The sequence below is a fragment of the Papio anubis genome, chromosome 11 (assembly GCF_008728515.1).
Source record: "Papio anubis isolate 15944 chromosome 11, Panubis1.0, whole genome shotgun sequence".
NCBI classification, from domain to species: Eukaryota; Metazoa; Chordata; class Mammalia; order Primates; family Cercopithecidae; genus Papio; species Papio anubis.
In genome coordinates this window covers 86,434,375-86,460,420 of record NC_044986.1, presented here as the reverse complement: position 1 = coordinate 86,460,420, position 26,046 = coordinate 86,434,375, and the positions used below count along the sequence as shown (strand labels likewise).

Below are 26,046 nucleotides of genomic sequence, written 5' to 3'. Positions count from 1 at the left end.
CGTGGGCATGGGATCCTCCAAGCCAGGCGCGGGATATAATCTCCTGGTGTGCCGTTTGCTAAGACTATTGGAAAAGTGCAGTATTAGGGTGGGAGTGACCCGATTTTCCAGGTGCTGTGTGTCACAGTTTCCCTTGGCTAGGAAAGGGAATTCCCTGACCCCTTGTGCTTCCTGGGTGAGGCAATGCCTCACCCTGCTTTGGCTCACACTCAGTGGGCTGCATCCATTGTCCTGCACCCACTGTGTGACAAGCCCCAGTGAGATGAACCTAGTACCTCAGTTGGAAATGCAGAAATCACCCATCTTCTGTGTCACTCATGCTGGGAGCTGTAGACTGGAGCTGTTCCTATTCGGCCATCTTGCAACCACCTATCAGCAGCATTTTTCAACATAGCACTCTTCATGAACACATTTCTTAAAGATTAGAAAATAAGCCATCATATAGCCATATATTAATTTATTTAGTCATTTCCCTACACTTAGACTTTTAGGTTGTTTCTAACTTAGAGCTATTCTAAACAATGCTGCAAGAAACATCTCTATGTGTGTAACTTTGCTATTTTTAAACTTGCTTCTTTGGGATAGATTTGCCAACAGAGCATTCCACAGTGGACATTTTGAGGTTTCTGATATGTAGTTACAACTGGCTGTATGAATACTCCTATAATCTGATGTCCGGAGATGCCGCAGAGTCTTTATCAGGTCACCCAGTAATTGACCCCCTCAGAACCCATAGCTCTGGGCAGAGGAGGAGGAAAGAGATGCTGGCAGAGATGTATAGGAAGGTGGAAGGCTTGGCAAAAAAGAGTACTGCCATGATGGTCTTGGTTGAGCCACCATGGTTAAATACCATCTTGTCACTTTCAATACTTTGGGCTCAGTAGCATAAGATCATTTATTTGGCTTTTATAACATTCTACTCCCCTGACTGTAAAGTGCTACACATTAGTTTTTTTTTTTTTTTTTTTTGTTTTTTTGATGAATTAATTCTGAAGGCTAGAGACATTTGAGATTCTGTGGCTCCCTGAGATGCTGTAAATCCAGAGCTGGGAATTGTGCCTGCAGTGGCAGAAGCTGCCAGGTCACCAGATGGCAACAGAGTGGAGGTCCAGGTGCTGCCTTTGGTCCTGAAAGTTCAGATGCTTTCTGGCTGCCCACCGTTCCACACTTGGTGGGACAAGAGCATTAACCTTTCTTCCGTGATGCAGCCAGATCTCATTTCCTTTAGTAATTATGCTAAAATCTCTAGCTTTAGGAATTAAGACAACAATTAGCCAACCTCCCAGAGATTTATTTCTTTGGCCCTGTCTTAAAATAAGGGATTGCGCAACTGTAACCTCAGCCGGGCCCTTTCTCTGAGTCAGGGTCTGGTCCGTGATATGACCATGGAAGGATGAGAAACGAAAGAGAAGAATAGAGCCAGACATAAATTATTAACAATAATAAAAACTTTAAAAATACGCTATTTTAAAGTGTATATATTAATGCAATGCAAGCCTTCCTAAAAAGAAATGTCTGTTTGTGAATCACACACAAGCAAGGCCTTCCCATTTCATATTTCTGTGGTCTTCCATAAAAGTCATAGTAGGAAACACTCCCTAGTGGCACTTGGAAGAGAAATCACTGCCTCCGAGGAAGTGGAAAAAGGAAAACTGTTTCCAAATATTGGAACTCTTGAACATACAGATAGTCAAGATGGAGTTCTTGTTTTTTGATATTTTTTAGAAATGAGCTATCGTTATGTTATCCATGCTGAGCATGAACCCCTGGGCTGAAGAGATTCTTCTGCTTCAGCCTCCCAAATAGCTGAGAATAGAGGTACATCACCACACCCGGACAAGATGGAGTTTTTTTTTTTTTTTTTTTGTTGTTTTTCTTTTTCAACTTTTATTTTAGATTCAGAGGGTACATGTGCAGGTTTGTTTTGTGGGTATATTTTGTGATGCTGAGGTTTGGGATACAAATGGTCCCATCATCCAGGTACTGACCAGGTGCTGACTTCCTCATTTCCTCTCTCCTCAAGCTCTCCATTCTCTACTGGCTCAGTTTCTAGCATTTCAGTATCTTCTTTCCTGCTAAAGAACTTGTCCAAGTAACGAGTGTGTTTTCCTTCTCAACTTGTTCATCCTTCCTTACCTCACAAAACTGATTGACCTCAGAAAACTGACTGACCATGTTAGTTTTTCAATCTTGGCCTTCCCCCAGTAGTCCCCAGTGTCTATGGTTGCCGTCTTTATGTCCATGTGTACCTGATGTTTAGCTCCCACTTATAAGTGAGTATATGCGGTATCTGGTTTTTCTATTCCTGCTTTAATTCACTTAGGATAATGGCCTCCATCTGCAACCATGTTGCAGCAAAGGACATGATTTTATTATTTTTTTCTTTTTTGGCTGTGTAGGATTCTGTGATGTATATGTACCACATTTTCTTTATCAAATCCACTGTTGATGGGCACCCAGGTTGATTCCATGACTTTGCTATTGTGAATGGTACTGTAATGAACCTGCAAGTGCATGTGTCTTTTGGTAGGACAATTTGTTTTCTTTTGAACATATACCCACTAATGGGATTGCTGGGCTGAATGGCAGTTCTAAGTTCCTTGAGAAATCCCAAACTGCTCTTCATAGTGATGGAACTAATTTACATCCCCGTAAGTGGTGTGTAAGCATTCCCTTTTCTCTGCAGTCTTGCCAACATCTATTGTTTCTTGACTTTTTAATAATGGTCATTCTGACTGTGTGAGATGGTATCTCATTGTGGTTTTGATTTGTATTTCTCTGATAATTAGTGATGATGAGCAATTTTTCATGTTTTTTGGCTACCTGTATGTCTTTTTTTGAGAAGTACCTGTCCATGCCTTTTGCCCCATTTTAATGGGGCTATTTGTTTTCTGCTTGTTCAACTGTTTAAGTAAAGATGGAGTTTTTATTTAACATATTTAAAGATGAACTCACTGAAAATTAAGCCACAAAGTTGGTCCTCTTTATGCATCTGTTTTGTTGACAGCCTTACCTAGAGCATACTTTTCTCTAAAGGGCTGAAGCATTCTTGATATTACACAGAGCAGTGCCTATAAAATTTAATGTGCACATCACTTGGGAATATTGTTTAAATATGGATTCTGATTCAGTGGGTCTTGGGTGGGGCCTAGGATTCTGCATTGCTAACAAACTCCTAGATGATGCTGATGCTTCTGGTTTGTGGATCAAAGCCTGAATAGCAAAGACATAGGCAATGATGAAGTCCAGTTTCTAGAAGACGGTGAACACTCTGCTACTGATTCTCTGAGCTCAAAACATTAAGGCCTGTTTCCTGGAGCTTCCTGAGTGATCAAGAGAGATCCTCTTTCTAGCTATGATTCATGGTGTGAATAAGGGCAAATATCTCCTTTCCCCTCCTAGGTCAACCACTGAGAACATGTTGCAAACTCTCTCGGTGGAGTTTAAATAATGAAGTGATGCCTTGATCTGCCGATGTTTCAATAGCTGAGTACTTCCTTATGAAATCAATCTGAACCCAACCAACAATGGCATTGATTATTCCCTAAGGCCGTCATCTCTAGCCCACACACTTCATATAATATAGGAGGCTCTCCCAATCTTATTAACTAACCTCAGCCCGTACTTCCTCCCTGCTTCCACTGGAAGTAATTATCCTGCTGGGATTTCTAAGTCACCGTGTTTATCATTGCCTAAAGATTTTTCAGAAAAGAATAGGATTAATAAGTGTCAGAGCCAGCTTTCTTAATTTTTATTATAATGCAAAAGGAAAAGAAACCAGGTGGCATTTGCATTCATATTTGTAGACTCACTGGAATTTGGGGTTCAAGAATGAAGCTAAATCTGGCAGATCAGGACTGAGTGACCTGCTCAATATTGTAATTACCTGCGAGTTTATCATATGATGGAAAAATGCTCCTGAGATAATTTTTTTGTTTGTTCGTTTAACCTAATTTTATTCATGCTTGCCTTGGCATGGGGGAATAGATCATTCAGTAAAAGCATACAGTGAAAACAAAATGTCTTATCATGTGCAACTTTTAAACTACAATAATGATGTACCTTAATTACTTTCATGCACACAAGTCTAACATTTTTTTTTTTTAATAAACACAATTAAGACTTCTAGGAGCATTTTATAATAAAGTAATTCCTAATTAATTTTTCTTTGTAGATAGATCAAGCACCTCCAAAATACAAATTCCTATATACAGTGAGCATGTTACTTAAAATGAACACTTAAATTAAGTACGTGGACAGTCTTAAGATAAGCTTACATTATAGATTCAGCTAGGAAGGCAACAGACCATAGTGCCAAATGGAAAAAGTGTATTTGCAAATAAATTTTAAAAACTCAGTTAATTTTTATAATTAAATACAGAAAATATACTGATTTACTAAAATAAGTAAGATGCGATGTATTAACACTTCACTATAAAGAATGCACACCAGAACATTTATAAACAGTGAATGAGTCTTATTAAGAATAGTTTACTACAATAAACCCTGGCTAAATAGAAGTGCATATTGTGAAGCACTATGGTGGTATATGTTTTGCCACATACTCTTGTTACCTTGAGGTAGATAACACATGCGTACCAAATTTGGCATTCATTTTCAGTTGCTGCTGGTATTATGTGTTTTAAGAAATGTGTACACTATGAAAAACTTGAAAATACTCATGAATGAAAAATGTCTTAGAAAAAAATAGCTATTTTCATACAATTATGTACAGTCTCACTGTGTAAATTTCAAGGCAAGGTTTGTTTCCTGTAAAACAGATCACTGTTCTATGAGAGAATGTTCTTTACTTGTCTTAGTGCATTTCTTTTCTCCTCCTGCGTTGCATTATTTTGCTCTAGTCTTTATTTTTGTGTGCAAATGACATGCCAGTTAAAATAAAAACTATCTCACATGTAGAAAAAGAAAGTCTGGATTTTAAAAACCAAGAACTAATAAAATCCTTACTAAATGACACCATCTGATTCAAGTAAAAAATGACTTAAACATAGTAATAAAAAAAGACAAAACACATTTCATGAAGAATACAAAGATAAATGTCTGCTGAGTGTTTTGGTTCAGATGTTTCAGAATGCTGCTGTATGTTTTATGAGGAATTTGAGGGGAAGATTTCATAGCAGAAGGTGTTAATGTGGCCTGTATTGACTTAAGTGGTGACCTAACTGGACTGCGAAACTGTGGGATGTCTATGGACTCCAGCTGCTTGTTAAAGAGGAACTTCCCACTGTTGTTCAGAAATCCTTCCTCATTTCCTCTCTCCCCAAGCTCTCCATTCTCTGGCTCAGTTTCTAGCATTTCAGTATCTTCCTTCCTGCTAAAGAACTTGTCCAAGTAACGAGTGTAAGTGTTTTCCTTCTCAACTTGTTCATCCTTCCTTACCTCACACAACTGATTGATGAGATAACAGTCCTCCCCACCACTCACAAACTGGCTGTCCCAAGAAGACTGGTGCAAGGTTTCTAATTGAGCCAGATTTGCCATTCCTTTTTCCTGTTTTTCTTGGCTTACTGACTTTGATATCAAACTTTTCAATTCTAGTTGGGACACTGAGCTATTCAAGTCATTTAATTTATCAACAACATCAGTAGGCTCATGTTGGGAACTAAGTTGAATAGTTCCTGCAATAAAGGAATCAAAATCAAATCCCCGATTCTTTTCTCTGTCTTTTCCAGCCACTTGCTGTGATGCTTCCTCTAGTGCTATCTGGGCTTTAACCAATCCATTCCTTTCACGTTTTGATTTGCCTTATCAGATTTTTCTTTGCTTGTTCTTTCCAATTGGAAAGATCTATAATAAGGTTGGGTTCACAGTAATGGTTCACTCTGTGTCTCCAAACTAAGTTATCTAAATATGATGATGACCTCGTTTTGTTGTTACAAGTATGGCTACACTCCAGATCACAATATTTGTTTTCATGATCATCTGGGTACTGCCAACAAGGCTCAGTAGAGTAATTGGTACAAAAGCAGGATCCTCCAGATACTTTTCCTGATCTCCATCCAAATATTTTCAGGGGTCGACCTGTACTTCTTCATCAGTGGCATCAGACAGAGCTCTTGGATCAAGCTGAACTTCATCAATGTCAAAGTTGTTATGTATAGGCCAATCATTGCCAATCATATTGCCTTTTCCTTTAGAATTATTGAACTTGCGTAAACAAGGAAGAAAACTGGCATCAAAAGGAAAGATCTTTCAAAAAGAGAGAAGAAAAATAATTATGCTTTCACAGCATGATAGTTCCTTGATGTTCATTGCATATGCCAAACAGACCTGTTGAGTTCCCCTTAGATTTGAAGCTCAAAAAGTTCTACTCATATTGAGAATTAAAAAGATTGCAGTACTCATAGTTCAAGAAAGGGGCAGCAACTCTGCAGATATTTAAATAAAACACTCAAGAAACTCAAACGGAATGAGATGATACACTGCACTCAGATTACTGTGCTAAACGATTTAACAAATATGTGAATAAATGTGCACACAACAGGCTTCTGTGAACATTCTTCTCACAGTGCATATACATTCAGTGTTGGACTGATCCTGAGCAGCATCGTTCTAAGGTGCTGGTAAGCACTATTTCTGTTTTGCTTCTTTTCTTACTTTGTTGCTGTATATTTCTTTTTCTTTTTCTCTTTTTTTTTTTTTTTTTTTTTTGGTGAGACGGAGTCTTGCTCTGTCTCCCACGCTGGAGTGCAGTGGCCGGATCTCAGCTCACTGCAAGCTCCTCCTCCCGGGTTCACGCCATTCTCCTGCCTCAGCCTCCCGCGTAGCTGGGACTACAGGCACCCGCCACCTCGCCCGGCTAGTTTTTTTTGTATTTTTTAGTAGAGACGGTGTTTCACCGTGTTAGCCAGGATGGTCTCAATCTCCTGACCTCGTGATCCGCCCGTCTCGGCCTCCCAAAGTGCTGGGATTACAGGCGTGAGCCACCGCGCCCGGCCTGTTGCTGTGTATTTCAACAGGAAGCCCTGGCGGCTGTTGGTTAACAGAAGGTGTCTTGTGTTAGTGTTCAGGTGGTTCCAGCTCACCACAATCACAATCAAAGCTACCATTCATCTTACTCTGATTCAATGGGTCTTCTCTGACTCATCCAGAGAGTGCAGGGACCGGACAGCCCCCAGCGTCGGCTCGGGTCTCCAGCTGCGCTGGCGGCAGTGGCGTCTCCAAGGCTCTCGCTCTCGCTTTGCTGCAGTCGCCGCCATGTAACCGTGCGAGAGAGCGCTTCTGAGGTAATCTTAAGTTAAAAGGGACTCTGCAAATTGTGAAGACAGTATTGTCTTCTGCAAATTGTGAAAACCACAACTTTGGTAAAAGTTTGAATGCCATGTAAGGGAAGAAAAACTGGAAGGAAAACACTAAACGATAAACTCAACTAAACTGGTTGAGTTTAAACAGGAAAATATGAATATGCTTTCCTTTTACAATTTTTTGTGCTTTTTACTGTTTTTATAATGAGCAAGTATTGACATTGCAATTGAAAAGAAAATCTGGACTCTAAAAAACACTCAGTTAATGGGCCAGGTGCAGTGGCTCACACTTGTAATCTCAGCGCTTTGGGAGATGGATCGCTTGAGCTCAGGAGTTTGAGACCAGCCTGGGCAACATGGTGAAACCCGTCTCTACAAAACATACAGAAATTAGCCGGGCCGGTGCCTGTAGTTCCAGCTACTTAGGATGCTGAGGTGGAAGCACCACTTGAGCCCAGGAGGTAGAAGCTGCAGTGAGCCGTGATCGTGCCACTGCACTCCAGCCTGCATGACAGAGTGAGACCGTCTCAACAACAACAAAAAGACAACAAAAAGACACTCAGTTAAGAGACCTTAACTTCTGTCTGATTTGTTAACCATGTCAGTGTTCTTTCTTTTGTTTTATTCTTTGGTCTGTCTTCTCTGCCTATTCAGAGCTGAGGGTTCTCCCTGCACCTGTAGGAAGTCATCTGTACTCTGAAACCACTGTGAAGGCAGGGACTGCTTACGTCTCTCTCCAGCAAGATCAGGTTAGTTCTCTAAGGGTAGTGAGGAAACAATTCTCTTGACCTCAAATAAATATTAAGGCCCAGCCCTGCATAAGGTGAGGCCTCCTACGAGGTGGTAACTGTGCCCCACAGAGGCAGGGGGCCTGGGGCACACCTTCAGGGGCCCATAAGACACCCTTGACTCTTCTTCCCTTACTACCCAAAGCCAATCTGTCCCAGCCCAACTGACCCTGCCTGTGTAATGCTCTGCGTGGGTCCCTCCTTCCTAGGCCTCACTGGTAAAACCTCCATTCACTGGGGTGCTTATGGGAGCTCACCAGTTCCCCAACCAGCCCCCACAATGACCTTTCTTTTCCTTCCTTTCTCCTTTCCTTTCCTTTTTTTTTCTTTTCTCCTTTCTCTCTTTTCCCTCCCTTCCTCCCTCTGTCTCCCTTTCTCTCTCCCCCCCTTTTTTTCCCCCCTTTTCTCCCTTTCTTTCTTTCCCAGACTGCAGTGCAGTGCCAAGATTTAGGCTCACTGCAACCTCCACCTCCCAGATTCAAGCAATTCTCCTGCCCCAGCCTCCAGAATAGCTGGGATTACAGGCACTCACCACCACGCCTGGCTTTTTTTTTTTTGAGATGGAGTCTCGCTCTATTGTCCAGGCTGGAGTGCAGTGGCATGATCTCAGCTCACTGCAACCTCTGCCTTCCAGGTTCAAGCAATTCTCCTGCCTCAGCCTCCTGAGTAGCTGGGATTACAGGGGCAAGCCACCACGCCCGGCTAATATTTTATTTTAGTAGAGACGAGATTTCACTCTATTGGCCAGGCTAGTTTCAAATTCACCCGCCTCAGCCTCTCAAAGTGCTAGGATTACAGGTGTGACCACTGTGCCTAGCCAGAATTACTTTTCTACAAAATCTGACTGCATCCCCTGCTGAAACCCTGAAGAGGCCCTACAGCGGTTTGAGGACTGAAATGTCAGGTAGAACGTTTGAGACCCTTGGCTGGACCTGGCTATCTCCAAGCCCTGCCTTGGAGCACTTGATGCCGGCCACAGAGAACCCCCTTCCCTCCACCCAGTCTTGCCAGACACCGCAGACCCTTGCTTGCCCCCCAGGCCTTGGTCCACAACACTCTCCTCACTCCATTATCCTTTCCCTCTCGCCCAGAGAGGGCGAGAAGATCCAGGAAAGCCTCCCTGATGCATTTGCCTCAGAAGCGCAGGCGCGGGGGTCTCCACGCTTCAGGGACCGCTGGCATTTTTCCGGGGCTTCCCGGGGAAGATTTCCTGCGGTGGGCGCGGGCCTGGCCTACAGGCTCAGCGTCAAGAACCGTTCGCGTCCGCCTGGTCTCGCACTTTCCCCAGGGGGCGCGGCCGCGGCAGGAGGTTGAGGAGCGGAGCCCAGGGCGGCCGCGCGGCTCTGGCCTCCTGGAGGGACGCGGACCAGGCGGGGAGCGAACCGGGAGGTCCCGCGCGTCTGGCCCCCTGCCAAGGTGGCTGCCCCTAGCCCGCACGCAGCCCAGGCCACTCCACACCCGCTCTCGCAGCCCCTCCCCGCCGCCCCGGGACACGACCCCGCGTCCCCTCGCGCGGCTTCTGTCTGCGCTCGGACACACACAGCCGGGAAAACTTGTTCAGCCCCCGGGAATCTCCGCCCCTCCGAGGGCCTCCCAGCGCCGGGTTTCAGAGACGGATGTCGGCTCCTCCCAGCTCCCAGTCCAGTGCGTAGACGGCGGCGTGCGCTCGCCCTGGGTCGAGAGGGGGTGACTCGAGGTGCCTGGCCACGCGGGGTCCAAACCCGGAGTGGCGACGAAGGAGACGCAGAAAGAGGAAGTGTCCTGAGAGCCGGGCTAGACAGGCGTGGCTCCCCGCCCCTTGGGGACTCCGCAGAAGGGCACCGCCCCGGCCAGACCTGCTCAGAGAGGGGCTTCCCGTCGGGGCCAGGAGGGCTGGGGCAAGGTCCGGAGCATGCAGCCGCCTGTGAGGGGACGGGCAGGGATGCGTGGCCCTCAGCCCGAGAGCAAGCGATGGCCTGGATGCTGTTTTCTGAAGTCCAAAATCTTGGCTGTGCTCCCCGGGGAGGTTCGCTCCAGGAGGTGGGCGGCCTCAGTTGCTGCAGGGGAGGCGACAGCAGAGGTTTAAGGGGCTGAATTTGCTTTTGAATCCTGCCGCCTCCAAACGGAAACTCGAGTTCCTGCTGTCTCCATGTCCTGCCCCACCTGGACTGGGGCTGGTGGAAAGGCCCGCTGCAATGGAGCTGGAGGACAGGATCAGATGGTTGCCTTAGGGGCTCCATCTTCCGGGGAGGAAAACCACGGGTCTTCTGGAGGTTGGGGCCCAAAGGCCAAGGCTGGGAGCAGAAGAGGCCTGTGGGAGGCAGTGGTGGAGGCTCAGAGCTTGTCAGAGGGCCTCGGCAGCCTCGTGGAGAAGCTGACCATCCGGGCCTAGGATCAAAACATGCTGTGTCAGAGGAGGCGCCTTCTGCACTTTGGGGCACCCACAGATGATTTTTAATATGTTGCAGGTCTTGGTCAACTTGATATTCTTAAGGTGGTAAAATTCCCCTTTCAAAGGTTTCTTTGTCAAATAATGAAATGTTCTAAAATTGCATGGTCGGTTGCACAACTCTATGGATATGCTTAAAAAAGAATTGAATGATACATTTTATATGAGTGAATTGTATGGTATGTGAATTATATCTCCATAAAGCTGAACCCAGTAACAGACCCACACAAATGTGCTCAACTGATTTTTTGACAAAAGTGCAAAAGCAATTCAATAGGGGAAGAACAGCCTTTCAACAAATGGTATTGGGGCAATGGGCTGTCCATAGGTGGAAAAAAGAATTTCAGCCTAAGTTTCACACTTTATACAAAAATTAAAGGATAATATACTAAAATGCAAAATGTAAAACAATAAAACTTTTAGAAAAATGGGAGAAAATCTTCAGGATCTAGGGTGAGGTGAAAAAATCTCAGACTAAACACCAAAAACATGAGCCATAAAATGAAAAATTGATATACTGGATTTCATCAGAACTGAAAATTTTTGCTCAATGCACAACCGTACTAAGAGGATGAACAGAGAAGCTACAGGCCGAGAGAAAATATTTGCAAATCACATATCTGACAGTCTAGCATCTAGAATATGCAAAGAGCTCTCAGACTCAACAGTAAGAAAAGAAAAAGAGCGATCCAATTAGAAAAGGGCTAAAAGACATAAAGAGACATTTTTCCAAAGAGGATATACAGATTACAAACACACACATGAGAAGATGTTCATTAGCCATCAGGGAAATGCAAATTAAAACCACAATGCGATATCATGACATACCTGTCAGGATGGGTAACACACACCACCAAATGCTGGTGAGGATGCAGAGAAACTGTATCACCTACACTTTGTTGATGGGACTGTGAAATGGCACACCTACTCTGGAAAAGAGCAGAAGTTTTTTTAAAAAATGAAACATGCGGCCGGGCGCGGTGGCTCAAGCCTGTAATCCCAGCACTTTGGGAGGCCGAGATGGGCGGATCACGAGGTCAGGAGATCGAGACCATGCTGGCTAACACGGTGAAACCCCGTCTCTACTAAAAAATACAAAAAAACTAGCCGGGCGAGGTGGCGAGCGCCTGTAGTCCCAGCTACTTGGGAGGCTGAGGCAGGAGAATGGCGTGAACCCAGGAGGCGGAGCTTGCAGTGAGCTGAGATCCGGCCACTGCACTCCAGCCTGGGCGACAGAGCGAGACTCCGTCTCAAAAAAAAAAAAAAAAATAAATAAATAAATAAATAAATAAATAAAAAAATAAAAATGAAACATGCAACTACCATATGACCCAGCAATTGCACTCCAAGGCATTTACCCCAGAGAAATGAAGACTTACATTCACACAAAAATCTGAACATAACATAGCAGGTTTATTTGTAATAGCCAAAATCTGAACACAATCCAGATGCCCTTTATGAGTGAATGGTTAAACAAACTGTGGTACCTCCATACCATGGAATACTACTCAGCAATAAAAAGAGACAAATGACTGATTCACACAACAACCTGCATGAATCTCCAAAGAAGTATAGTGAGTGAAAAAAAGCTAATCCAAAAAGGCTACCTACTCTATAATGCCACTTATATATAACATTACTGAATCCAAAATTATAGAGATGGAGAACTGATTAATGGTTTGGAGCGGTTAAGGAGGAGGTGAGGTGGGAGGGAAACAGGTGTGGCTATAGAAGGGCATTTTGAGGGATCCTTGTGGTGATAGAAATGTTTCATACAGTAGTTTGTCCTTATCCTGAGGGGGGTACGTTCCAAGGCCCCCATGGATGCCCAAATCCTCATATAGTATCAAACCCTATATATACTCTATTTTTTCCTATACATACCTATGATAAATTTTTTTTTTTTTTTTTTTTTTTGAGCTGGAGTCTCACTCTGTTGCCCAGGCTGAAGTGCAGTGGCACTGCTCACTGCAACCTCCACCTCCCAGGTTCAAGTGATTCTCCTGCCTCAGCCTCCCAAGTAACTGGGATTACAGGCACCTGCCACCACGCCCAGCTAATTTTTTGTATATTTAGTAGAGATGGGATTTCACTGTGTTGGCCAGGCTGGTCTCAAACTCCTGACTTCAGGTGATCCACTTGCTTTGGCCTCCCAAAGTGCTGGGATTACAGGTGTGAGCCACCGTGCCCAGCCCATACCAATGATAAAGTTTAATTTATAAATTAGGCACAGTAAGAGATTAACAACAATAAGTAAGAATATAAAAGAACAATTATAATAATATACTATAATCAAAACTATGAGAATGTGGCCAAAGCATTTATAAACAAAGTTAAGACAAGTGACAGACTGGGAGAAATGTTTGCAACATTTACAACCTACAAAATATTCTTATTCAGAATAGGTACAGAGTTTATGTGAATTCAAGCAAAATATAAACCACCTGATAGAAAAATGGGCAAAGTCTATCAATAGGCATTTATAGAAAAGGAATACAAAATAAGAAACATATAAAAAGATTTTCAGTTCATGCCTGTAATCCCAGCACTTTGAGAGGCCAAGGCGGGCAGATCACTTGAGGTCAGGAGTTCAAGACCAGCCTAGCCAACATGGTGAAACCCCGTCTTTACTAAAAATACAAAAATTAGCCAGGCGTGGTGGTGTGTGCCTGTAATCCCAGCTACTCAGGAAGCTGAGGCAGGAGAATCGCTTGAATCCAGGAGGCAGAGTTTGCAGTGAGCCAAGATCACACCATTGCATTCCAGCCTGGGTGACAGAGCGAGACTCCATCTCAAAAAAAAAAAAAAAAAAAAGATTTTAAAATTCACTTATCAGTTTTATGCAAACTAAAACAAAATGTGACTTTTCACCTATCAGATTGGCATAAATTAAAGAAAACTGATAATAAATCTTGGCAAGAATGTAAGGGAGTAGGAACTCAAAAACACTAATGAAGAAGTATTCAGTGGAATGGTCTTAGTAGATATTTATTATACATATTATATTCTAAAGCATATATATCTTTTGACTCATTGTTAAACTTAATTTAGAAATCAGGCTGGGTGTGGTGGCTCACGCCTATAGTCCCAGCACTTTGGGAGGCCAAGGCGGGGGGATCACGAGGTCAGGAGTTCGAGACCAGCCTGGGAACATGGTGAAACTCCATCTCCACTAAAAGTATAAAAATTAGCCAGGCATGGTGGTGGGAGCCTGTAATCCCAGCTACTCAGGAGGCTGAGGCAGAGGAATTGCTTGAACCTGGGAGCTGGAGGTTGCAGTGAGCCGAGATCCAACCACTGCACTCTAGCCTTGGTGACAGAGCAAGACTCCGTCTTGGAAAAAAAAAAAAAGAAATCAATGTTACCATAGTAGTTTCGCATGTACTAAAGGGAATATAGAGGAGGACTATTTTCTCCTTTTTTTTTCTGTAAATGTCAAAAGAAGTGGAAATGTTCATTCAGTGGGAGAGAAGTGACATACAGTCACCATACATCCCTACAATGAATACAACATACCCATGAAAAAGAATGAGGTGGTCCTACACATACTGAGTTTAAAATAAAAATCTTCAAGACAAGGGAAAAAAAGAAACAAGTTGTGGAACTGTATTCTAGTGTGATCTATTTCATGTTGTTATGTGTATGTTTGTGCAAGCAATATGGATATAAATACATAAACAGTTTTGTAAACATGTTTGCCAAACTGGCCAGTAGTTATCTCTGGAGGGAAAAAAAGAGGTGAGGTTGGGGCAGGTGGAAGGGGGCTTTTCACATTTTGTTCTGTATCCTTCTGTATCATTTAAGTTATGTACAGCTAGAATAAATAAAAACTTGCATGTTCATACACACACACACACACGCACGCCACAGGCATAGGAAAAAAAGGAAGGTGTCTGTTTCTGAAGATCTCTGCAAAGCCTATAGCCACTGCCGCTAATCCTCTCAGGCTTCTGAGAATGACAGCCACCCTCATGGGAGCGTTGATTGCCCCAAATGTTTGCTTTAATCAATGCAATTAGCAGAACATCAATTAGGCTGGAAGGCTGAAAGGCTCTGAAGCCTTTTGATTTGCAAGAGCCTTGTTCCTGCCTGCTGCTCTGTGTCAGGCTTTCCATCTTTCTTAATTGGTGACTCTGACTTGTAAACTTTTCCACTATTCCCCCAAACTGCATCGTCTCCTTTTCCCTAGCTCTCTGAAAAGTTTCACTGAAAAGTTTCACTGTGTCACTAAAGCCAGACCACCTGTGAGTTATCTATGTCTCCACCCTCATATCTGGTCAACCACTAAACCCTCTGGAACTGATCCCCAGAAGTCTCTCAAATCTGGCTACCTTACTCCATCTCTACTGTAAGCACATTACTGCCTCTTACCTGGAATTTGAATTTTGAACATCAGAAGAGCCTTGAAGAGACAGTTCCTCTATGGCTCAGCACTGCTTCCTGAAGTAAATTTTTCAGCTTTCCTCTGATTCTGTGAGTTGCCTTGTATACCCCCAGCCCATCGCGCGCGTACTTCATATCAACTCGTTTTTGACTGAAGCTAGCCAAGTCATTTTTGGTGCTTGTGTCCAAAGAATTCCCAATGAACCCTGCCCTTCTGCACCAGATAAAATTTTACTCATCCTTCAGGATCCAAGTCAAGTGTCCGTTTACTCACTCATTCATTCACTCAACAAATATTTACTGAAAAATACCATGAGCTAGTGCTGTGCTAAGTGCTGAAGATTCTTGACCACATGAATCCCTAACTATCTCCAAATGAAGAACTTCTGGGAGATTTCAGGTGCCGAAGTTAGTTGTATTCCTTTCTTCGTGGCACTCTGTCAGCGTTGATCTGGGTAATTGATTAATTACCTCATATCCACATTCCCCATCCTCCTCCCCCGACAAGCAACCATATTAATTGGTTTCATATGTATTTGAATGTATTATTGTGAAATGCATACTGTAATTTTGGGATTAAAATTCAAGAGTGCAATAATCCAGGAGAGAGTTGATGGCAACTTGAACCACAGGTGTGTTAGCTTCCTATACAAGAAATCCCTGCATTTAAATGAGAACAAAACCCAACAGAAAGCTGAAAAAAATACAACAGAAAACCCCAAACTAACAAACAACGTAAGATGCAAATCGCTAATAACGAGAGAAATGCAGATTAAAACAATAATAGCACATTGCATCTGCTATTTTGATAATAATTAGAAAGCTGATCTCTATCCCAGAGAAAGTTCCACGCAGGATCCTAAGGGAATGTGTATGAGGAAGTTCATTGCAGCCTTGTTTGTGGCCACGGGGTGGTCAGGACAGCCTGGGTCACCATCACTGGGAGGATGAATGGGTAAAACGTGTATCAGATTTGGGGTAAGCACTTTTCACGCATTATCTCATCTTTCTTTCAAAACATCCCTAAGATAGTGGAACTTTTCATAGCATTCCCATTTTACAGACGACAAAACAAAACCTATCCTCTCCTACACACAAAGGCTGCTTGTCCTCTGGTACATTCGTCCTAGTTTTAGAAAGAACACACGGGGTTCAGGGCCTCAGCCCCATCCTGCGGTCTCAGAGAGGCGACCCCTTTCGGCCGTGGGCGACCTCGGGCCTGGGCCGCCAGCACCGCGGACAGCGCCAGGCGCGGGGCGGGGCGACCATGGAGACGTCACGACGCGCGGAGTCTGAGGGGCGCGCGCCCGTGGGCGGCTGCGTCACGTGATCCAGGTAATTGGCACGGTGCGCGCGCACCCCTTCCGCGCAGCCCCCTGACCTGCAGCCTCCGGACCTCGCTGCAGCGTGGACCCCGCCCGCCCGCCCGGTGAGCGCGGCGGCCCGCCCCTTCCCGATCCCAGCGCCGCTACTTCTCCTGCCGTTCTGGGGACCGGCGCCGCAGCTCCTCTCTCCCGGGTCCTGGGGCGCCGCTGCCCGCAGTCCTGAGCCTGGCCCGGCCGGGGGGAGGGGGAGGAGGAACAGACCGTGACCTTGGCTCCGCCCTTGACTGGCCGCGGCCTCCCCCGGGACCCCCAGCCCATCGCGCGCGTACCACCCGGCTAGTCCAGGGTCCTGCGCAGAGGAGCGGGCGCTCGCGGTGGGTTTCTTCAGCCCGAGGACTGCCGACTGCCCCGCGCCTTCCGTGGCCAGGGGAGGGCCCAGGGCTGCGGGAGCTGTGCCGGGGTTGGGGAGGGTCAGCGCTGTGCGCCTGGCGGGACCCGTAGGCAGCTTCGGACGTCCAAGGACCCTAATAGACGATTTTAACCGCGGTCTCCAATCACAGATGAGAAAACTGAGTCCCGAGAGAGGGCGGCATGGCCTGAGGTTGCTGCTACCATGGAAAGTGCTTCTTCCGCCCCTAGGGAGATGTGGGAGGGTGACGGGGTAATCCCGAGGCCACAGCAGGCTGCAGTACGCATTCGCCGAACCGGAGAGACCCCTTTGACGCCCTTGGGCCGCCTGGCTCAAGCAGGCGCTAGCATCCCCTCCCCAGTGTCTTGGAACAGGCCCCATCTAATTAGAGTTGCGGTTTGTTGCTGAGCAAAGCTCATCTGCTTCTCAGAAAGTGGGGTCAGAGTAGACCTGCTGCTGAGAGAATCCAGGCTCTGCTGCTGCCCAGCTTGGAGGGCCCTCTGGGGAGAACCCGTCCCGGCCTCTGTTTACTGATCTCTGCAATGGGTGCATTAGGGAGCAGTCCTCACTAGGGCACCCCAGACAGGGTCATGTGTAGGGGAGTCTTAGTGGGCATGGTGTCGGCAGTTTTCTGGGGTTGGGTTGAGGTTCTGAGATTGGATTGGGGATGCTGTGTGACCGTGTCTTAAAGAGAAGAGACCCCCAAGAGATACCCAGGGCGACTCTGCTGGAGTCTGGACTCGGCAGGGGGTTGCACAGGGTACCTGACTCTCACTCCTTGCTGCTGTCTTTGACTGTATGGGCAGGAACTAGCAGGGCTGGCTTGGGCTCTGGCTCTAGATACTGAGCCCTCATGCCCTGCTGGGATGCAGGTGGGGGTGAGTGGCAGGCTGCCCTCCTGCCAGGCTGGGTCAAGGCCACAGCAGTGTCCAGTGGCCAACCCCGACTGCTTAGTGTTTATAAAACACAGTGTTCCTGCACCGGGCCATTCTGGACACAGCCAGACTTTGTCCCTGTCTGGCCCAAACTGCCCCATTCCACTGTGGGGGTGGGATTGGGGCTGGCAGAGGGAGCAGCTCTGACTCAGCTGATGGGAATTGCATCGCTAAGAGAAATCTGGCTTACATCTTGACTGCAGTGATCAGGGCACAGTCCCTGGAACCACACACAACCCTGTCACTCTCCAGCTTAGCCTCTTGCACCTCAGTTTCTCTGTTTATAAAGTGAAACTGATGTGAGTGCTCACCCCACAGGATGTTGAGAAGAATTAAATGAGCACAGTATCTGTCCCAGAATCAGTGCTCCTGATGGTGCCTATTATGTTTATTCCCATGACGATGGTCTTAATATCTAGTTTCCTTGCCATAGACTGGGGATGATAGAGCGTCCTGGGTTGTTGGATTCTTTTTGATGCTCCAGAAGAGTCTCCCTGATGCTTCAGGAGCTCCTGGGCCCAGTGGCCAGCTGGGCTGGCACAGACTTCTGTTTGCCCAGTCCTCTGGGATGGTCAGAGGCAGAACAGGAGTTGGGACCCTGGCTGCCTGACCCCAGAGCTCATGCCTGGCACTTGGAGAGGTCCTGCTTCCAGAGGAGCCGGCCCTGAGTGCCCTGCACTCTAGGGCTTGGCATCACTGGCTGGTGGGCTGGGCCACATGGCCCGAAGCCTCAGGGGCTGAGCATGTGGGAGGGAAACTTAGGGCACTCAGAGGCTCCCAAGCTCACCTCCCTCCTCCCTACAGTGGAATCTTTTTTGTTTTGAAATTTTTCTCTGTTCAGGCTTGCTGCTGGTTGCCCCAGGAGCCTGTCCTCCCTCCATCAAGGTGACATTACGCCTTTCCTCTGGCTTATATGAGTCAGAGGGAGGGCTGTGCCCTGCCCTCTGATGAGGCCTGACCTTTTGTGCAAAGTCCAGCCAGTGAGTTCCTGGTGACGTGGTTGAGCTGATGGCAGGGGTGAGGCAGAAGGGTGCAACAGGTGGCCTGTTGGCTGAGCACACCTGACCAGGAGCATTGGCTCAGGGCTCGGCCTGGGCAGTACTTGGGAGCTAGTTATACCCCAGAATGCGCATTTTCTGGGGCCTGAGCTCTCCAAGGGTAGGGGACTCCTCCTGTGTGGGCGACCCCTGGTGGGGTGGTTCTTGCACCCAGCTTACAAGCTGGGCAGTCTGGGCAGGAGGGCATTAGCTGGTGTTGACGGGGAGCTGCTCTGTCCAGGCAGTGGCTGTGCTGGAGCAGAGGAGGGGGTTCTGCTTACGGTTGTAGGGTGGGAAACAGAGATCCCACTTTACGCATCATGTGTAGGATGAAGTGGCAGGGGTATGGGGTGATCTGGGACCTCAGCGGGCCCTATCAACCCCTAACCTGCCTGGATAGGGAGAGTTGGGGGTTCTTCAGGATTGGCAGAGGCTCTTAGAACTCTTACCCTCTGAGGAATGGAGGAAGCCCCCATCACTGAAAGCCCATCACTGAAAATACCAAGATTAGATATTTTCCCTGGGAAGGCACAGGTAACAGAGTGAGGTGAGATGAGCTGCAGGGCCTGGTTCCCCCGGCCTGGGTGGGTTTCCAGTCTGTAGCTGCCTGGGCTGTTAGCTGTCTTGAGTGGCACTGGTCCTGGGTGTAAGCTCTCAGGGTGTCCAGAGTATGGGAGCCAGGGAGGGCAGTTCCAGTCCAAGGGCTGTGCTGGGTCTGGGGCTGCCTTCCATTCTGCTCTTCATGCCCCTCCAGACCTTAGCCCTTCCTGCAGTGAAGTGGGGTCATTGTTGGGCCTAGTGTCACCATCCTTCTGGCTGGGCCTGGGAGAGAGGGCACTCTGGGCCAGGATCGCAGTCACAGGTAGTCACTGGTCACTTTTGGTTGCAATGACTAGAGCCACAGACCTCCTGAGATACTGTGTCTCTATCATCCCCTGACACCTGTGCTCACTGGATGTTTTTATCCCTGCTTTTCCCTGACCATGCACGACACACCTGGCCCCTGGAGGACTCCCTGCCCTGGTTCTAGGGTGGTGGGCCTGTGACCCACTCCTTCTTGGTGGTACTCCCTGCACCTGCCCTGTGGCTCTCTGAGTGGGCTCCAGGACCTAGGTTGAGTGCTCCCTGAGGCAGGGCCTGGGTTCATGTCTCTGCCCAGGCTTTGGGGGCTATCAGGGAAGGAGTGTGGTCTGGGATGTGTGGGGCACAGCAGTGCTGGGGCTCAGGGCTGTTCGATGGCTATTGGAGTTTACTGAGCTGGGAGCTCCCACCAGACAGTAAGCCCAGGGAGCTGGGAGAGTGTCACATTCCCAGTCTCATCACTGCCTAGCCTGGCACCATCTGCCCAGTGGGATTGACAAGTGCTGATGAGCGGACAGTGGCTTGGTAGAGCCTCTTCCTGTCTTAGTCCTGTCGTTTATGCCTCTCCTTCATTGCCTGTGTCCAGAATGAATCAGCTGAGGCTGTTGCCATCCCGTCTTGGGGCACAGGCTGTGAGGCTTCTGGCCGCACATGAAGTCCCAGTGTTTGGCTGGCGCAGCAGGTCCTCCGGGCCACCGGCCACCCTCCCAAGCAGCAAAGATGGAGGCAGCTCCAGTTACATGGAGGAGATGTACTTCGCCTGGTTGGAAAATCCCCGGAGTGTCCACAAGGTCAGCACCCCCACCCTGCCCTGGGCCACTGCAAGGGAGGGAAGCCCCCAGGGGCCAGGCTGTGGCAGGGCAGTGGGGAGAAGCAGCTTGCTTGCTGTGTGATCCTGGGCAGGTTTCTTTGCCTCTTAGGTCCTCAGTCATCAAAGCCTGTTGCTTTCCAGTTGCTGGATCAGGCAGTGGGCGGTGGTTTTGATGGAGAGGCCCTGGCCATGCCCTGCTCTGCCACACCTGAGCCCTGCCGTGCCCCTTTGTCATGCTCTGCTGTCTCCATATGCCCCCTTGTATGTAATTAGGGACATACATGTTTGTGTATGTATTGATCTGATAGAATAAACGCTTGCTGATGGTAAAGAAAAAAATTAAATCAGATGGGAGGATGAAAAGTGAAGTTGCTCTCTGACACCTTCACCTGTAGTGGAAAGCAGTGCAGTCATATGATCCAAAGCCAGAAGGTATAAGAAGTTGCGCAGTCAGAAAGCTCCCTCCTAATCTAGCCTCGTCTGCTCAGTTCCTGCTGTCCTCTAACTTAGTGTCCTCTATATCCTTTCAAAGACTTGCATTAGGTAAACTTACTGCAAATGTTAACTCTGGATTTGTTTCCCTTTATGCAAAAGTAACCTGTAACACATACTATTTTGCTCCCTGCTGTTTCACTTGGTGATGTATCTCCAAGATCTTTCCACATCAGTACATAAAGAGCCTCATTGTTCACTCAGTCCAGCTGTGTAATATTCCATTGCATGTATGTTCCACCCCATTCCTGCTGACAGACATCTGGTTCATTTCTAGTCTCTGGCTGTGGCAAACAGTGCTGCAGCGCGTCATCTTACACCTTCATCATCTTGCACCTGCACAGCCATCTGTAGGATAAATTCCCCAAAGTGGAATAGTTGGGTCCAGGAGTGGCTGTGTGTGTAATTTTTTGTTTTTCTTTTTTTTTTTTTTTGAGACAGAATCTCGCTCTGTCGCCCAGGCTGGAGTGCAGTGGCCGGATCTCAGCTCACTGCAAGCTCCGCCTCCCGGGTTCACGCCATTCTCCTGCCTCAGTCTCCTGAGTAGCTGGGACTATAGGCGCCCGCCACCGTGCCTGGCTAATTTTTTGTATTTTTAGTAGAGATAGGATTTCACCGTGTTAACCAGGATGGTCTCGATCTCCTGACCTCGTGATCCGCCCGTCTCGGCCTCCCAGAGTGCTGAGATTATAGGCATGAGCCACCGCGTCCGGCCTGTGTGTGTAATTTTAATGGATATTGCCAAGTTGCTTTCCATGGGGATTGTACCAACTGAGCCTCCCACCAGTGCCGTATGGGAGTGCACGGAAGACAGCACTTTTATATTGTTCTTCTGGAAAACACATGCAAATGCCTGTATGTGTTCACATCTGCTTTTTGCTTCTACACAGAGAGTAGCAGCCATACGTCCTCTTCTGCTTCGTTCACTTTAAAACATATCTTGGCAATGTTCCATATCCACAATACCGAATGTACCTTTTTAAAAAGACTATGTAGTCTTCCACATTCTAAATGTAAAATCATTGTTTAGCCAGTTTTCTATGGATAGCCATGTAGGTTGTTTTCCCATTGTCATTTTTATAAACAGTTCTGCAGGGAGCATCCTTGTATGTACATCTAGGCACCCTGGGAAGACCCTGAGAGCTGTGGTCCTCAAGGAAGACCTGACACTCCCTGGGGCCCCAGCCTGGTCCACCCCTGGCTCTTCCCAGGCCCTGACCTGGCTGCGTTCTTGCTTCTGCCCTGCCTAGTCCTGGGACAACTTCTTCCGGAAAGCCAGTGAGGAAGCCTCTTCTGGCTCTGCTCAGCCACGGCCCCCTTCTGTTGTCCGTGACAGCAGGTCTGCAGTCTCAAGCCGGACCAAGACCAGCAAGTTAGTGGAGGACCACCTGGCCGTGCAGTCCCTGATCCGGGCCTACCAGGTGAGGGGCAACTGAGGCACAGCCTGGGAGGCTGCACTGGCTCCTGGGGTGTGGCCAGGCACTGAGGGGGAGGGATCTCAGCTCCAACATCGTCTCCCCAGAGAGCCCTTCTCCTTGTCCTCTACTGAGCAGCACCCACTTCTCTAGCCAGTCTTTGCCACATCACCATTCAGAGCACTTACCACCTGCTTGAATTTTTTTTGTGCATACTGACGTGTGCTTGTGGTCTGTCCCTTGCACACACCATGCCCCAAGTACGTGGAGGAGCACTTAGTAAGGGATCAGTTCCAGAGCCTGTTGAATGAGGGGTGAGTAGATTAACCCTTGTTAATTCTGTTTTCTCCGCTAGAATGGGCATCCCAAGAGCACAGGGACTGATAGAGCAGTTGCCTAATTCATGTTTATGGAATGAATGGTTCAGTAAACAATTCTCCCCCACCAGTTGCTCCTCCTGGAGACTTAGGCTCTCTCAGGCTGGGCCTCTGCTCTGTCAGAGTCCCAGTGATGGTCTGTGTTTTTGGTCTTCATCGGACAGGACTAATTGGAGGACTGCTATGGTGTTCAGGCCATAACAAGCATAATCATTTGGAATATCTCTGGGAACTGCTGGCAGGAGGTATTCCGTCAGGGAAATGTGAGGCAGAAGCAAGCCACTGCAAGGCTAGGGTACAGGGGGGCATTAGCAAATGGAAATGATGCTTTGCTTCTGAATGAGGTACCCAGTGTGTGGGATGGAATGGAGTTCCCCGTACACCACCCACCTGGGGATGGAAGAGGGAAGGTGTGCAGGGTTGGGCTCCCTTGCTGGCCTGAGGACCCATCAACTGTGGGCCACCTGGGAGCAAACAGCAGCTAGTTGTATTGTGTCTTTCCTGGCTGGCTGAAAGAAGCAGTGATCTAACCCTTGACTTCAAAAATGAAGAGCAAGGATGTAAAACTGTATATCAAATACAGGGAAATGTTCAGGGTGCTGCCCGAGAGCCTTATCTTCTAAGCACAGGTCTCAGCCCTTCAGTAGCTCTTTGTTCTTTGATTAACCAAGACGAGGCATTAGTTTTCCTGGCAGGGTGGCCTCTGGATTCAGGTGTGTTACTCTCTTGTGCCTGGTGTGGATGAGCTCCCACCAGAAGGGCTGCAGCCCCTTACAGGCCAGTAGCAGGCACAGCTCTGGTTAGAATCACCTGCACACTGTACTGAAAAAACCACTGTATTGTTACAGGGATTTTTAAACATATAAAAGGCAGAAGGATAGTGTAGTGAACTCACCACCCATCAATCATGATCAGCCTCGTTTCATCCATTTCTCCCTTAGCCCCCGCTCACTGCTGGATTATTTTAAGGCAGATCCTAGATACAGCATTTCATTCATTGAACATTTCAGTATGTATGTCTAGAGAAAAGGACTCCTTAAAAAATGTGCCATAATACCATTATCACATCTAAACATAATAATGCTTAATATGAAATATGCATTTGATATTTGTGTTTGCTTTTTGTCCTGTGCTTTCTTTTTTTCTTTCTTTTTTTTTTTTAGACAGAGTTTTACTCTGTCACCCAGGCTGGAGTGCAGTGGTGCTATCCTGACTCACTGCAACCTCTGCCCCACGCGTTCAAGTGATTCTCCTGCCTCAGCCTCCTAAGTAGCTAGGATTACAGGTGCTTGCCACCACGCCTGGCTAATTTTTGTGTTTTTAGTGGGGATGGGGTTTCACCATGTTGGCCAGGCTGGTTTTGAATTCCTGACCTCAAGTGATCTGCCCGCCTTGGCCTCCCAAAGTGCTGGGATTATAGGCATGAGCCATTGCGCCCAGCCTGTGCTTTCTTTTTACTGCTTGTTTGAAGCAGGATCCAGCTAAATCTACAGGTTGCAGTAGACTGATGTGGCTCGTACGTCTCTTGTACTTTGCAGGTTCCTCTGTTTCTTTTTATGATGTGGAAAAACCAGGTGGTTTGTCCTGTAGGGTTTTCCCGAGTCTGGATTTTGCTGATGGCTTCCTCATGATGTCATTTCATCCATCCCATTGTCCCGTGTAATTTCTGTACTTTGACAATTAGATCTAGAGGCTCGATCCCATAGACATTTGATTTTTTTTTTTTTTTTTTTCAAAATCAGCTTCCTAGTGGTGATGGTGATGGCAGTTAGCAGCTGTGGATAGTGATTTCCTAGAACCATTAACTCACTAGGGGTTGCAAAAATGGTGATATGCCAATTCTGTTTTCCCTTCTTTATAAACTGAAGTCCTGCTATCAGGAGAAACTTCCCTTTGTTAACTCTGTTTATCCTGAGGTGCAGATTGTGTAGGAAAGACAGGACCACTGCTTGATTTTTTTCCTTTTATTCACTGATTTTTGAAATTATGAGGTGATTACCTAGCACACTCCAGAAGTGACTAATGGAAGTTTATCTTCCTTTTTTGGATTCATATGAATACATGAGTGTAAGCATATTTGTTGAATTTCAATCTGCTGTAGATGTACTGTCCTTACAGTTGCTCAAAACCTCTTCATATTCCCAGCACTCATGGTGTTTGAACACTGCTTTGATGTCAGTGTAACAAGATGCTCCAAGCTGAGCTTGTACATTTCTGCCTATTCCAGAACTGTCCAGGTCTCTGGCTGTTTCCTGCTATTGGTTTGATCATTACTTCTGGGCCATTTCAGGAATCAGAGCCAGGAAAGGGTTTATACTGATGCTTCTAGCGTGCTATACATGTGGGATTTGGGGTTTGTCTTTGACCCTGTCAATCTTACGGCACCATTGCCTTTTAGAGATGACAAAAAGATGCCAGTACAATGGCTTGTTTGATTTCCCACAGCCCACATGCAACAATCTTAGAATTTCTAACAATTCTTTTTTTTTTTTTTTTTTGAGATGGAGTTTCCGCCTTGTAGCCCAGGATAGAGTGCAATGGCACGACCTCAGCTCACTGCAGCCTCCACCTACCAGGTTCAAGCGATTCTCCTGCCTCATCCTCCCAAGTAGCTGGGATTACAGGCATGTGCCGCCACACCCAGCTAACTTTGTATTTTTAGTAGAGATGGCGTTTCACCATGTTGGCCAGGCTGGTCTCAAGCTCCTGACCTCAGGTGTTGGCCAGGCTGGTCTCGAGCTCCTGACCTCAGGTGATCCACCCACCTCAGCCTCCCAAAGTGCTAGGATTGCAGGCGTGAGCTACTGCGCCTGGCCAGCATAACAATTCTAACACTATTATGACTGACTGGTAATAAAAAAGACTTTATGAATTTTTTTCTGTTTGTCTTTAGGGAATATTCCATTAGTCAGTTGGGATAGTTTCTCTCTGTGTATTTATGCCACTAAGTGGACATATTTATTCATTTGATTCGTTTCACTTTCAATTTTTAAGACTTAATTTTGTTGTATAATAATTAAAATATTTACAAGGTTTGAAAGTCAAATCTTCAAAGCAAGATAAGTTCTTGCTTAAAACTCTGGCTTCTAGTCCTGCCTCTCTATCCTATTTTGTCACCTCCCCTAGATGATAATTTGTTTTATGTTATGTTTTTTTTTTTATGATTTGCGCTTCTAATGCATATATTTATTTGTGTCTTCTCTTTCTTAGATAATGGGTAGTTCACCATACACACTTTTCTAGAATTTGCTTTTTTGCTTAACAATATTTTTTGGAGACTACCTTGTAGTATCAGATGGGGATTTTCCTTCTTCCTTTTAATGGAAAATCCTGGAGTGCTCCACTGTGTGGATCGCCCATATCCATGTGCCAGTCTCCTGCTGATGGACAGTGGGGAAGTTTCTAGAATTTCACTATTACTAATAGCACTGCAGTGAACACCTTCATGCATAGGTCTTTTTCCTGTTTTTGCCAGGTGCATGTTGTACTTCTAAACCAGGTTGAGCTCCTGCCAGCTTAC

At 46.6% G+C, this 26,046-nt stretch overlaps 1 protein-coding gene and 1 pseudogene across 7 annotated transcripts in view; one reads left to right on the top strand and one right to left on the bottom strand.

Annotated features, from left to right (window-relative positions):
- Window positions 1-4,222: 4,222 nt before the first annotated feature.
- LOC101016334 lies at window positions 4,223-6,609 on the bottom strand (annotated as a pseudogene). The gene has a single exon (XR_651551.4). The product of XR_651551.4 is annotated as a mitogen-activated protein kinase 6-like (transcript).
- Window positions 6,610-16,644: 10,035 nt separating this feature from the next.
- The window catches only part of OGDHL (oxoglutarate dehydrogenase like), a 28,022-nt gene continuing 18,620 nt past the window's right edge, over window positions 16,645-26,046 (top strand). The window contains exons 1-2 of one of the 6 annotated variants that reach the window (XM_009214376.4): window positions 16,645-20,222; window positions 21,985-22,155. In XM_009214376.4, coding sequence (XP_009212640.1) covers window positions 19,938-20,222; window positions 21,985-22,155 — 456 coding nt within the window. In that variant the 5' untranslated portion in view covers window positions 16,645-19,937. The remainder of the gene's footprint in view (window positions 20,223-21,984; window positions 22,156-26,046) is intronic. The other 5 variants (XM_017962786.3, XM_009214380.4, XM_021943240.2 and 2 more) reach the window with 5 other exon arrangements.